This window comes from Lathamus discolor, chromosome Z (assembly GCF_037157495.1).
Source record: "Lathamus discolor isolate bLatDis1 chromosome Z, bLatDis1.hap1, whole genome shotgun sequence".
In the NCBI taxonomy this organism is placed as follows: Eukaryota; Metazoa; Chordata; class Aves; order Psittaciformes; family Psittacidae; genus Lathamus; species Lathamus discolor.
The window spans coordinates 71,858,039-71,873,301 of NC_088909.1; the positions used below are offsets into that span (position 1 = coordinate 71,858,039).

General features: G+C 38.9%; 1 protein-coding gene across 6 annotated transcripts in view; it reads right to left on the reverse strand.

Moving 5' to 3' along the window:
• Nucleotides 1-15,263, reverse strand: part of APBA1 (amyloid beta precursor protein binding family A member 1) — a 91,335-nt gene that overhangs the window by 33,630 nt on the left and 42,442 nt on the right. For all 6 annotated transcript variants that reach the window (XM_065661252.1, XM_065661253.1, XM_065661248.1 and 3 more), the window contains one exon: nucleotides 3,370-4,574. In XM_065661252.1, the coding sequence (XP_065517324.1) occupies nucleotides 3,370-4,521 (1,152 nt within the window). In that variant the 5' untranslated portion in view covers nucleotides 4,522-4,574. The remainder of the gene's footprint in view (nucleotides 1-3,369; nucleotides 4,575-15,263) is intronic.

Consider the following 15,263-nt stretch of genomic DNA (forward strand, 5'->3'; position numbering starts at 1 on the left):
GCAGAGGAACAGAGATTGCGAACATCAATGAGAGGGCTTTGCAGAACCAAAGTGTTGGCACACAGCAACAAACTATGCCCTGCAGGTCAACAAAACTTGAATTTCAGATCTATAACCCCACGTATATCTGAATAGACGCCAGAAAAAGGTCATGGAATTTAGTTCTGAAATGGAGAACTTCTCCCTTCAAAGCACTGTTTTCTCCTGATTATGGCAGAAGCAAAGGAGACAGCCGCCTTCTCTTCTTTGGACACAAGAGGACAGATATACTCTTTAACTACCTGAGCTTTTTTGTCTTTCAGTGCTTTTCTCAGCAGGTCTCTGTACTTCCACAACTAAGAAAGCCACTATTCTCAAAGCTCTATGACATTTTTAAGATGCTTTTTTAGACCTTCTCTGCAGTTTCTACACTATTATATTTTATTGTATTCTGAGATATCTACTACATAAAACTTTTCCACCATGCCACATTTCTTGCAGTTGTGCAGCTCTAACTACTACTATATTTAAAAAGACATCCTCACAAGGCTATATGTAAGTGATGGTCTGCTTTGGTTTAAAAAAATTTCTGATAAACAGATTGTGAAAATATATGCCCATTATTCATATCTCATTTGTGTAACAAACATAAAAAAAAAAAATCTCGCTGTATTTATTCAAAGGACACTGAGATAATTTTTCAGCTTTTATCAAATAGACACAACACCTTCTCCACAAAGTAGATGTCCAGACCATTTCTAAAGGGAAAGCGTGCGTCACTAAACTGGGGTGCACAAGGAACACAACAGCAAATACTCTCCATTGTTAAATATTAAGCAGGTAATTCAGTACACTATTTATTTATTCACAGAAGTCTGCTACCTACCTCCTAGACCACAGGACTACCAGAGCCTATTACAACAGAATTGCCCGTGGGCTGTGAGCAATTTTCTTTTCTTGTATACCTGCTAAACATTTCTTTTGAGGAGAAATACACAGGTATGACTGAAATTCCTGGTAGACTAAACTGTGACTAAACCTTGAAATGGGGCATCTTAAAACCAAATGCATAGAGTGATCTGTAGCTTTCTTATCACCAGTCTTTCCAGCAGTCCTAAACTATACACAGTGGCAGGTAAGCTGAACACTTCTGGAACACTAGCTTCTCAAAACAGTCTCTGGACATTTCAAACTAGTATCTACCAAATATTTTGCTGCAAATATATCATCCAAATGCTCAGCATTACAGAGTAACAGTGGCTTTCTGGTGAAAAAAGGCAAAAGAGGCTGTCATATTTCATGAGTCTCAACTGCAAATCATTCTTCTGACTCCCTGGTTTCAGTGGTCTCTCATGGACAGCTAATAGCTAAATAAAAAGTGACTGCTATTTGGATCTAAAGAGGTCTTACCAGTTTCAGTATCATATGATGAAGAACACAAAATAATTACAGATATTTAGAGGGATGTTCTATCTCTAAATGCAAAATGGCTTTGTTAAAAAACAATGTGGGCACAATTTCCAAAGTAGTTTGGCAAAACAACTGAAGGTAACAAAAGCACCCACAATGCATTACTTATCTGCAGCTCCTTGATAATTCTGGGGCAAGAAAAGGGTGTCTGCCTGAAGGCAAAACACTCTCTTTACGTAATTCCTTCTTATTTCAAGGCCAGTGTTATAAATCAGACTGCATAACATCTCTGGCATATACTGGTTACACTAAAAAGCTCCTGAGATCCTGTTTTATCTCTCAAAGGAGATAAAGGAAAACCTACATTTAGATGAAGTGGCTTCAACTGTATTTTTATTAGAATTAATCACTCATGGCCACTTAGTCCTAATTGTAGGAATGCTTTATTAAAGAAAGCAGACTGTTCAGACTGTTCATGAGTTGTCATCTGAATTAAAGAATCCAGTAAAACAAATGCATACCTCACCTTCAGTGAAAAACAGAATTCCTACCCAGTCCCAAGTCCCTTCTACAACATGTACTCCTCTCAATCTGTACAGACTTTCTAAACAATTTGCTTAATTTACTTCCTCTTTTACTGTCTGCCCACACATCTACAACCATCCTTGAACTGAGATATGCTGTCATTATACATTACTGATTTGATTACCAGCCAGCATGGAAAATCTAAGTTAGGCTCCTATGTAATAGGCTTTGAAAAATCTTGAGTAAGAAGTTAACTTTTGGTGCAAAACATAAACCTGTAGTATGTACATACAGACCAATGGAAACACCTGTTTTGTTCACTATATGAACATACCAGACTGAGTCCTACCAGCATACCTTAGAAAAGTTAAATTCTGCAAGGTACAGCAAGATTTGGGAGAGCAGCTGGAGCACCTTCAGGAAGGACTTGGGGCTTTTAGGATCCGCAACTTAACATCACTGAGATCATCATGGTACTGGGTGTTACAGTTAGACAATTAGGAAGCAACAGAAAGTTCCTTGATCCTTCCAGACAAAGACACCACTTACAAACACAGGCAATGTGGTGAATAAAATGAACAACAAAAGAATAATGTGATCTATTAATAAAAGGAGAAAGAAATAAATTACAGCTTTTTGAAACTTTTAAAGTTAGAAATAATTCTTGTCCCATATAGAATAATCTGGGAACATTGCTTTAGCCTTCCTTGTGCCTGCTAATCAACTTAGTAACAGACATAATTTTAAAAACATCTGTAGAAGTAATTTTTGCAATACAGGTTGCTTTAAAAAAAGAAAAAAAACCCCAAAAACACTGAAACTATGAAGAAGCAAAAAAACCCCAGCCAATACAGACACGCTCATCACTGTCTGTTTCCAACAGTTTTCCAGGAAAAATAAAATCATAGAATCACAGAATGGTTTCGGTTGGAACGGACTGCAAGATCATCTACATTTCTAGATCCCGGAAGTGGACAGAAACCTGCAGCTCTTCTGGAATATGAATCTGATCTACAATGCCATCATAAAGAATATTGACAGATTTCTGCTGGAACTGTTAGGATTGTTACGTGACAAAAAGTGAAATTTAGGATTAACAAAACCACACAAGGATAGATAACAAAGCGTTTGGTAGCTATTTTAAAATATCTCATGGCAGTAAAAAATGGAACAGCATTTGTTTCAGAAAAAAAGAGCTTCATGTGGCAAATTTTTATATAGTGTACTGGGGTCAGCAGTGCTTCACAAACTAAAATGTGGCCCACTGATCACGCACATGCTTACCTCTTGCATGCTCTCTAGAGTACTAATTTAAAATTTACAATGCACTACATACTTTTGTGCAGGGTGAGACACGGAGTAAGGAGAAAATGCACCCTCCTTCACCGCCATTTTTGTCACAATTAAAGGAATAAGACATACATAACCTGACAGATGAAAGCTTCGTATACTCACATCGCCATCTAGTGGCCTCTGGTCGTCAGAGTCCCTGGTTGGGCTGATGTCCTGCCTCATCACCCAGATAGGCTCCTTAGGTTCATCAGGGGTATAAGGAGAACGGATGGTCCTCGTCTTCACTTCCTCAATAGCCTCTTTAATATCCTTGATGGCCAATGAAATTGCATCTCTCTTTTCCTTACTGTACCTCTGTACAGATTCTCCTGAGCTGGATGTAACTCGAGAGCCAGCTGGGAGATGGCCATTACTTTCATGCCCATCACCAGCAAGAGCATGACCATGCTTCAAACTCTGCTCTGCCTCTGGCATGTCTTCAGCTGCCTTGTCTAAGCTCTGGGAGCTCATGCTCTGCTTCACCTCTGCTACAATCTGATCAATATCCTCCTCTTGTTCATAACTATCCATTCTTGGGTAGGGTGCAAATTCTGCCTCCTTCTCAGGGCTGTCAGACTCTCCATCAGACCGTTCATCATAATGGTGGAGGCGGGCACCAAGTGCCTCCTTGCGGTAATTATCGGCTTCCTCCCTTTCCCGCTCATACTGTTGGATACCCTCTCTAGCATCAAGGTCTGGTGTATCTCCTATCTCCTCATATACATGCTCCTGCAGTCCGTAGTCAGCATAAGGCTCAGCATACTGTTCATCTTCTCCCCGGTGGAAGAGCCGATGTGTGTAGACATAACCCGAGTAGGCTGCATTCATGGCTTCCTCGTGTTCGATGGAATGGAAATGCAAGTGATTAGGCAATGTTTGATTATGAATGGCCTCACCATGCTCAGCCTCAGCATTCTCCGTGTACTCTTCAGACTCAGGCCTGTACTGCACGGCATATGCGCTCTCGTCCTCATTTTCCTGAACTCTTTCTGTGTCGTAACTGTCCTCCACTGTGGCTATCACATCGCCTTCTGCAGTATCTGTGTGATTGTGGAAACCACTCTCAGTGCTGGCTGACCGAGCTAACATTCCTTCCTCCTCCTGCCCAGACAGGCCTCCTTGGCTGCTGTTTGTATGTCTTGGGTAGCGAGTTACATACCGCTGTTCCTCTTCCACCTCTGAGTGCTCCAGATCAGCCTCCACTGATTCGTTCACTGCTCCATTTGCTGGCTCTTCACTTACCTCCCCCACAGGCGGACCAACCAAATGGTTCATGGCAAATTCTGGTGGGCAGGTCACTTACTGTATTGACATTTTGTCTATCACAGCTGAAAAGAAATAAAAAAAAAATAAAACATTTGACGTTATTCTTAAAAAAAAAAAAAAGCGGAGTCAATGAACACAAGCAACAAAAGGCACCCTTCCTTCCCCAGCAGACAAACATTCCACTTTATGAGCTCTGAAGTCAGGTAAGAACCAGCACAACAGTATAACCCCCCATGTAAATGATCTCCAGCAGCAGGAAGCAACAGCGATCCCCTGCAGGACTGCACTTCTGACTTCTGTGTACAAATTCTTTGTGGAAGAATCACTTCCAAGCAACGTGATAACGTGATGGAGACGCTTCCAGTGACTGCTCTGGCATTTCAATGTCATTGGCAGGTGCATGTAAGAAAAGCTAAGTCTGGCCAGCGGCTCAATCATGGTAGAGTTATGACAGAAACATTCCACCCTTGCTCCACCTCTGCCTACAGCTCACTAATTCGATGCAAGGGAAGGATGCTCTAATGTAAAATGACAGATTTAGTCCCATCACAGGAGTCTGCTATTGCTCAGATACATGACAGCTATGCATACTACCCTTCTACAGTATGGTATCTTTGGCTGAGATAGTCACCCTATGCACTCAACATTAGAAATAAAAATGTACTCTCAAAGTATCTGAAGCACCTGTTCCTTCTCCCTAGGGAAGCATAAGACAACTAGATACAACACAGTTACCATCATGCAATGTATCTATAATCACTTCAATATTCTTAACCATGACCACATTGAGTGTAGTGAGGCATCTTAACCTTGCTGACTTTGAGAAAAAGATTGTATAATAACTAGAGATGTCTGCCAGTAATAATAGGCCATAAAAAAAGGCCACAGACACAGCAGAACTCCCTAAGAATTCAGATTAGCTTCTAGAAGTTTCCTGGAATAAACAGGCCTACCTAGGTCAGAATGCTTAATTTTTATGTAAAAGCTTCAGCAATTTTGAAGCTTGCCTATGTTTTTAAAATGTAGTGTCATAAAAAGGACATTTTATGTCCTTTTAAGGCCCTGAGTTAAGCCACATGTCTGTAAGTAAAATACAGGTCTGGCATGCGACTTAGTGGTAAGTACTAAAAGAAAAGATAACTTATGGAAGAGTTATAACTTGAAGGATCTATAAAAGATCAATTGGTCAATTACCAATTACAAAAATAATGTGATGCAAAATAGAACATGAACTAAATCTACTGAACTGAGGCAAGGAAGCTCAGGTGGCACTTTGCCAACCAGCTGAGTGCTGTGCAAAAAGGCTGTGGGAATAACTTCCTGTGGCAAGAAAGCAACAGTAATTTCAGTTGCTCTCTATTAGGAAAGTCAACCTGAAGGCAAGACTAGATGGGAATTACACTAGGCTTCCACAGAAAATTCAGTAGGTGCAGCTTCCAGCTCAGCTAACCCTCCTTGTCTTTGTCACACCTCATATTTTAGCCTTTAAAGCTTAGAAGCCTTGGAAAAAAAAAAAAAAAGGGAAAAAAAAATATCCTGACCCTTGCTCCAGACAGATCCTTTAATTTTCAGAAGCAGCTCATACACAGTTTTTGCAAATCCAGCATGCTGTGTTTGACCTCTAAGACTTGCCTTTCCCACCCTCATCACAGGGGAGAAAAATGTACAGTATGTGATACAGCATATATAAAAGTGCAATTATAAAATAATACCTAATAAATAGCATGAACTGAACAGATAAAGATGTTCTATACAAATTAATCCTTTTTCTATTAAAAAACTCAGTTTGTTTCTTCTAGAATGTGTGTTAGTAAGAAGCCTTCACTGACAAGGTAAGTTTTTTTTCCAGCTAAGACATTCAGGTCTATATGCAATGCTATGCCACGACTAACAAACCAAACACTCTCCCCACTGCAGCATATGATATATTTAAGTAAACAGGAACAACAGTATTGGAGAGCTTTCCTTTTTAAGCCTTCAGAAGGAAGGGTGAAGATGCCAAGGCATAACAGCTCTTTGAAAAGTCCATTCCAAGCAGGATTACCTGCTCCATTGAAGTAAGTCATAAAATTTCTATTGCTTTGCAAATAGACAAGAGTTAGGCTAAAATTAGGTCTGTTTAGAATTAGGTCTGTTTAGGTCTGTTAGGTCTGTTTAAAAATACTAGCTTAAATGTGTTGCATTCAAAGTAGCCCCTAACTCGCACCCATCGAAAAAAGGCAGTACTACTTGAGAGAAATGAAGTTGTATGTAAACCCAGGACAATGACCAATTTTCTGAAATCTTTTATGTATCCTGCCACATCTTTAACTTAGAATTACAGGAGGGTTTGGGTTGGAAGGGACCTTAAAGCTCATCTAGTTCCAACCGCCCTGCCATGGGCAAGGACATCTTCCACTAGACCAGGCTGCTCAAAGCCCCGTCCAACCTGGCTTTGAACACTGCTAGGGATGGGGCAGCCACAGCTTCTCTGGGCAAGCTGTGCCAGCACCTCACCACCCTCACAGTAAAGAGCTTCTTCCTAATATCTAATCTAAATCTCCCCTCTGCTGGCTTAAAGCCATTCCCCCTTGCCCTGTCACAACATGCCCTTGCAAAAAGTCCCTCTTCAGATTTCCTGTGGGCCCACTTAAGGTACTGGAAGGCTGCTCTAAGGTCTCCCCAGAGCCTAACAGGTCCATATCTTTCCTATGTTGGGGGGCCCAGAGAAAATACGAATGCTATTGGGAGCTAATTATCTAAAGTTAGAAAAGAAGGTAAAATTCAAATATATGAAGACTAGCTATACCTCAAGTCAAGTAAGGTATCAAATGCCACAACATTTACAACACCAAAAGTTCTGACAATTTCTGAAATTTTGTGAACCTGTTTTAGAAGTTTCAGTACATGCTCTTAACATAATGCATATTATGGACAGATAGTGTTAGTGGTATGTCTAGCTGTGAGAAACAAATTATAGAGATTATAAACCATACAAAATATTGCTAAAAACACTTGAGAGCCCCAACATTTTCCTTTTACAAACTGAAGGTTTCCAAAGTTCCATGTGTGAAATTGTTCAATTTGAAGAATGACCTCAGGTTAATTTCAGATATTGAAAAGTTCAAAGGTGTGCCTTTTGAGGGGATGAAGAGGAAACTTTAAGCTTTACTTGAAGCTTTTTACTGAAAAAAATCCTCTTCTCTTTGCCCTTCCCCCACTAATTTCAATTTAATTTAACTTTTTAATTTTGTAAGTAAAAAAATACTATTATCAAATGTATTTTGAAAAAAAACCCCAAACATAAATTTTACTTGCTAGGAAAAAAATGCTTACTTATAGAAGTATAGGTTTGAAAAAATGTCCCAATGTCACCTAAGCCCCAACATACTTCAATGAAAAGTAAACTTCTAAGTCTACATTAACTTGACTGTTTAGCAATCAGTCCTTAGGACAGTAATTTACAGAATCACCTGTTAAAGTTGGGTATTAGAAGCACTAAGTCCCTTTACATATATGGTAGCTGCAAGACTACTAAACTTCACATTTTTTTAATCCTTAGTAGCACTTCCCTCAAGTAAATACAAGGTCTGCCTGATTTTGCTCACCAGGCCTTCCATAAGCACTTTATTTCCAGCAAGCAATCAAAAATCAATAACCTACATAAAATGCCACAGACAGACGAGAACTTAAGCAAGAGAGGTCATCTGACCTTGGAAATAAAGACACAGCACCCATCTGAAAGATATTATACTCTCATATTAATTACTCTGAACAGCAGCTGTGCTCCAGTAATCAAATATACACAGGAAAGTGCTCTGTAAGCACTCCTAGCTTTGCACTCAGGGCTTGATGGATGAATCTGCCTTCAAAACAGACAAATCAGAGGTTGATTACTACTGCAACCAGCTCTTTGCTGAAGGTTAAACTACCTTCCTGCCTGTAAAGAAGAAAAATTAAACATCTCCACATATTTCGGAAGCAACATGAATACAAAGCTGGAAGTTTCAGGATTTTTCACTGCTACTTTATATTAAAAAAAAAAGAAAAGAAAAAAAAACAGTATTTAAAACACCACGAAGAGGCATACTATTACCTCAGAGCATGACCACAACACCTACCCCTGTTGCTACTCAGGAAAATACGTGTAAGAATAAAAGATGAAAATGTGACTCTTCAGCTTCCAATTTGTTATTTGTTTTCCAAGTATGTATAACATGTATAATCGTTTGCTTTCTTGTGCATGCAGGCAGAAATGAAGCTTTTAAAAAATTATTATTATTTCCAATACACTTTTTAGAGTTTACTGCATAAGAGCATTATGCATTGTATTTTCACAGTCTAATACTGACTTTTTGGAATGAAAGATCACACTATTGACAGCTATGTGTACTATTGTTAGCGTCTCAAAACAAAAGCCGTGTATACCATGTGGAACCAAGACTACATGCACACTTTTTTTGGTTACATATGGGATAACGAGGTAATTCAGCTAAGGAAGGGACCACAGGAGGTCTCCATTCCAAGCCCTGCCCAAAACACAAACAACTCTAACTGTCTTTAACACAAGGGCTACAGTCCCACCATCTTGGTGGCCGTTGTTCCTCTCCAACCAGTTTTTCAGTGTCATTCCTGTATCTGGGACCCAAAGGGAAGGCAGTACCCTTGTGGGGTCTGATAGGCACCAAGCAGAGAGGTCAGCCCCTGCCTTCCCCTGGCTCTCAGGCCATATCCTGCTCACACTACCCAGGTGCCCCTGTCCCTTTTATTCCTTGCCATGGCCATGTCCCACGCTGCTCCTTGGCCTCAAGAGCCCCAGCCTCTAGCATTGCAAGACCTATTTACATACATACATCTTTGAAATGAATCTTTTAATTTCTAAGAAGCTTAACTGTTTTATCTTGCTTTTCAGAACTCTTTCAAGACAAAAGGTAGTATGCCAGTTGAGTGTGTAACCAAAAATAGTTTAGTCTTCTCTAAAAAACTTTGGACATATATACACCGATGTCTTCCATAAAAATATTGATACGCTTTGAATATATTTACCCATAATTACAGGTCACATTAGAAGCACAGAGACCTCTGGCTAACTTTGCAAAGGCATCCCATAACCAAATAGAGGTTGTCTCAGCACATTCTGTGAGGCATTTCACAAAGCTCCTATTTTCCAGACTCTAGCAATACACCAGTGTTTCCCTTGAACAGACAGTTATCTCAGCAAGACATATGAACACAAGTTACATTTCAGAAAAAAACAACACAGTTTTTTAGCAAACACATGTTTTTGAAACACATCTTCAAAATCTTTAGGGTTTTTTTAAGAGCCCCTATGGTATAAAATGGCTGAGAATTCAACAACATATGCAATGCCCCCTTGAAGAGAATTCCTCACCTCTCCTGTGTTAGGTAACTCTTTTCTGAGCTGTAACCTGCTTGGGAAACCTGAGTGCTTCTGCTGCCATGTGCTACGTAAGCTCATCCAAAACAGCCTAAAAAAACCCCAGATCCCTGTGAAACATATGCTTCTTGCTAGTCGAATGAAAGCACACCTGGAAAGTGACACTAACATCCCACCACATGCACACACATACACACATCATTTCATATTGACGAGGCTGAACTATGAACACTCCTAATACTGTAACTGTAAATCAGAAAAGGTGCATGCACAATACTGCTCTACATACAAATTTTTCTACAAGTGCTTCTGGAATCCTTGTTTCACTCTAGTATTTTAAACAAGTTAAACACATTCATTTCAACACTGTACATTGCCTTTAATATTTTCTGCAAAGTCTTTTACTGCAATTTGGTTCATAATAACCTTGGAAGCTTCCATTCCTGAGTCCCAGAGCTGCTTCTGAACTCAGCAGAAGCAAAGTTTAAAACACAAACTGCTGTTTAAAGCTCAACAGAAGAGCCTTTTGTTTTTTAGTAAGGTATGCAAGTTTCAAAAGGAGGTAGCTTTTACCTGAATCCACCTTTTCTGACCACAACTAGCCTAAGAGAGCACACAGGTCCTTAACAAAAAATAAAGAAATACTGTTATTAAAATAGAAGTGAGCTGTACACCAGCCCATCTTAGACTAACCCTTTTTCTTATCCTGTGTCTATTATGTTGCTTTTATCATTGACTCTGCTGGTCATCAGCTGTTCAGTGTCTCAGGTTCAGTGGAACTGGAAACTATTTTTATTTCCCCTTCTCCCGACCCCCTAGATGTTAAAGTCAATTAAAGAAGTTAATTTGAATTTCTGCTTCCAGTTTTAAAATTGTTTACATCAGCTCCTAATTATCTTATTAAATTGAACTGGCTAAATAATTAAATAAATCTGAACATGTCACACAACATGTGTTGTGGAGTCTGGACATGTCATCACTCCCTGAAGAATAGATAACAGACTACTAGGACCATATCACATTTTTGCTCAACAGCATTTTTAACTCTCAATTTTTTAATCCTAGGTACCTGCTTTTAGTTTTGAACTTTTTGTTTTGATAACACAACTTCACTCTTGCTGCATAACTTCAAAAGCACATTCCCATTCCATCTACCACAGCACATAAGCTGATGAAGCTACAGAAGACCAATTAAAAAAAACAAAACAAAAACCAATTCATCTGATAACTGTTTGTACAACTTTTCATAACATCTGAAAAGTACTTTAGGAATAAATGCTAAATTATTATATTTACAAATTTAACAGCTTATTGAAAATAGAAATTATTTACTGCCTATGCAAATCACCTCTACCTGGTTTTAACAGGGGTTTTAAACAGGTAAGAAGCAGCATTATTAAACTGAACATCTGGGGGGCAGGAGGGAGGGGAAATAAAATTAGTTTCCAGTTCCACTGAACTTGAGACACTGAAGAGCTGATGAGCAGTACACAGACAACAATGAAAACAAAGTAACAGACACAGGATAAGAAAAAAAAACAGCTCCTTTATTTCCTGCCCCCAGGCCTCCTTTTCCAGGCCCCTGCTTGCTCCCAAGAAAAGAAAGGGGAGCTGAGAGAAACCTGTACCTGACACAGAAGAACACAAAACTTTTGTTAACAGTAAACAGATCTAGAGTCATCAGAGTCAATGAGCTCTCAAAGAAATATTTTTTTTCCCCTTCCAATTCTCATCTTGTTCAAAACTAAAATTTAAACTTGAACAAGAAACACCATGCAATAACCTTAAACAGAGAGAGGCCAGATCTCTTAATGCTTCAAGGCACTGTAGAGAGAAAGTGTTCTGATGAGAAAAGGTACAGACCCTTCCATCCACCTTTTAATACTAAAGTCCTGCCAATCAATGAAAGAAATGAGACAATGGGCTCCAGGAGTACTTGAAGCCATCCATCTACTGCCAGAAGAAGGTTAACTGGTAATATGGCCCAACAGAAGACATGAACTAAGAGCAGTAGAAAAATCCTGACAAGGATCCATAGGCAATCTCTGCAGTGAGGTACAATAACTAGACACAGTAGACCAAAGACACTTAAAAAAAAAATTAATATCAAATCCCAGACTGTAATTCATTGAGGGAATAAATCTGACTGCTCTCAGCAACCAGAATACTTAGGCATCATAAATAAAATTCCTACAAGAGCGAAACTAAGGAAATTTGGGGTTCTCTTTCATTCTGTTGTGATTGTCTGACAGGTTACTGCTGGGTTTATTCCTGGGAGTATTATGGATGCACCTTTAATTAGTGTTCAGATAATCTAAAATTTTGACCATTGGAATTGTTACTCTGGTATTTAAAGCATGGTTACTAATAAAATCCATCTCCAAACAAGAAAGAGAAATAGAAATAGTATATAAGTAAAGCCAAAGCATAACATTTAGGATCGATATTACAATGTGAGACTAGCTTCAGTCTCTTAAGTACAATTAGTAGAAATAAATCATTACTAAATCTGAGCATATAGCTGTCTGTAACTTTCAATTTTTTCTTCTCCATGTAAAAGGGCAGAACCATCTCAGAGAGCACAGGTGAAAATGCTGACTCTCCAGTGATGAATTCTGAATGCAAATGATGTTATTTTTATACTAGTAAAAATAACATCATTTTTATAGGAATGAAACCTATGTATTTCTCTCTCAAACAAACAAAAACCCAAATTGATCCAGCAAGCCCAATACCCTTTCCATCTCCTTTGAGATACTATTAATAGTGTGACACAGAACAAATGTAGACAGAGCTGAAAAATATGATCCAGCAAGCTGCAGGCTACCCTCAGGGTGAGCAAGAATGCCTCAAGCTTCACTCACAGAGTAAGAACTAGCACGTCCAAAAACCCATTGGATTTTCCCTCTCTGGTACACATAAAACTATCTGGTTGAGACAATCTTAGCTGTATTCTTGGTTGCTCTAGTGCAGTCTTGATGCAACATATCTTTGACATAAATGAGACAGAAGACATATCAGCCAAGAATCAATATTCAGGGCACTCTGCATCTGTTGAAACTTTCGAGTAACTTAGTTCTGATTTAATAACTTGTAATGATACCATAAGGGAAACACCAATTTTGTTTTGGAAAGTGAAATTTTCAAATGAGTTAAACTCTACATTTTTGAATTCTTTTATACAATCAAGGCACAGGTTGTGTCAGGTACACAAGAACATTTGGACGGTGTTGAGACAACTTCAAGAAAAGAAGAAGGGTCTGCTAGAATTTGAGAGGAAGCTCTGCAGCAACTATGCCCCTTTCAGAAAAACCGAGTTAAACAACAGACTGTAAAGTCTGGCTAGTTAGTCCGGTAGTCTAATTAGCTTTCTTCAGCAGACAGAAGCAAGTTAAAGAATATTGTTTCCAGTAGATATTGCTTCAAATAAAAAAGACTAAAGTAGCAGAATAGTACACATATGGAGGGAAACCTGCCCCCAACAGAACAACAAAACAAAAAAAAACCCCAAAAAGCCTAGGATACCTAAGCAGTAACTTTTTTACTTCTTAAATGCATCTGTAACAAATCTAGTAATTAGTAGGCAACTGAGGAACACATTTTGATCTAAGAATCTGTTTCCTATCTTCCCAAACCCAAATCCAAAAGTACACGATCAACTCATCAAGATGGCACATAATTAGTGCTGAAACCCCAGTAACTTCAAGTTTCTGTTGAGTATGATCAGTAAAAGGATTTGTTCTGAGGCACTCTTACTACCTTCAAGCTAAGTTTACTCCCCCACAAAATGCAGTCAGGGCTCAGACAGCATGAAAGTAAGAGATCCTGTCCTCCTTTAATCTATCCTATTTCACAAGTTGTAAAGGAGCTATACCTGAGTTAAGTGGAAAAGTAAATAGATAGGGATAGATGTGATACAGAACTTGCTTACCTCCGATAGTATAACAAGGACTTACAAATGTACCGCTGCCAGGCAACTGTAATACCTAGCTACGGAAAACACTAGATTTTACAATCCACCTCCCCCCCCCACTTCATTCTAGGGAAGAAAAGCCTCAAAAGCAACAGCTCTTATTTAAATTGTTACTTCAGTTAGACTTATACTTTACTACATGGGTTTTGACATTAACTTTTTCTAGAAAGGCTTGAGAAGGGCAATAAGTAAGATGTGGAGATGTTATTCAGACAGGAAAAATGAGAAAGACAGAAAGATGAGGTGTCTAAAATTCCGAAGTATTTGATTACTCTGGGACTATCAGCTCTTTCCCATTTGCCTCTCACCATTAAGAACAACTGAATCAACACTTTCTGCCATACTCTCAGCTCCTTTTCACGGACCTGATGTATGTCTGGATTAAAGAGAAGAAGGTTTTAAGTATTAGCTAGTTTGTCTCTTTCTTCTGAGTGACAGCAAGACATCATAACCCGTATCTGCTTCCATTCACAGAAATTTAGGTAAACAAGAGTATGTAAGGTCTGCAGGCTAGTAAAACCTCATGAAGAAACAGTGAAATCCCAATAACAGGGATTTCATTTAAAGGTATAGACACAGGTGAAAACCTAGAAAGTAACAAAATAAGAACAACCAGAAAAAAATAAAAATCTTTGTGGCTTCAAGCTGCAATATTCCTGGACTTAAATGTTACTTCAGTAGATTCGAGCTTGTATCTATAAAACTTTAATTCTTAGGAAAAAAAAACCCAACAGAAAAAAAAACCAAAACACAGAACAAAACAACAGATGCAAAGGAGGAGGAAGTAGGAATGCACAGATGTAGTTTATAATTTAAATTAAAATTGTGATCATTCTCCACCATACATTTACAACATTCTATTGCATTTTCTGTTACCATTTTAGCCCACATAATAAGCCCACCCTCATCTCCAACATCAGATTCTAATAACACCTGCAGATCTTTTACTTCTATTTCAAGGACAAGCTGCTGATTCAGCCCATATAAAAAACACCAAACAAACAAACAAAACAAACCCAAACCAAAAAACCAAAGCTGCACAGATAAGCTCACAAGTTTCCAAAGACATGAAGGAAAACTGACCTGCCACTTTTATTTCCTCACAGTGCTATACTGTAAAGAGAGCCACACAGTAAAGACAGCCACACAGTCCTCTCCAAAACCCAAGTGGAAAGACGTCATACATTTGCTCCACAAGCATAGTCCAGAGTGATTAGATAAAAAATCTCAAGCACATGGTCCACTGTTAGTACCTGTTCGAAATGCTATGGCCACTTTCCAGCACCGGAGTAGATGCATCACTAGGCACTACACACCAGATTTTCAGCCACAAGAGGCCAGTCTGGATCGACCAGCACCTATCTGCATTTGACTGGCCTCAGCAGACATGTCTCCCTGTTC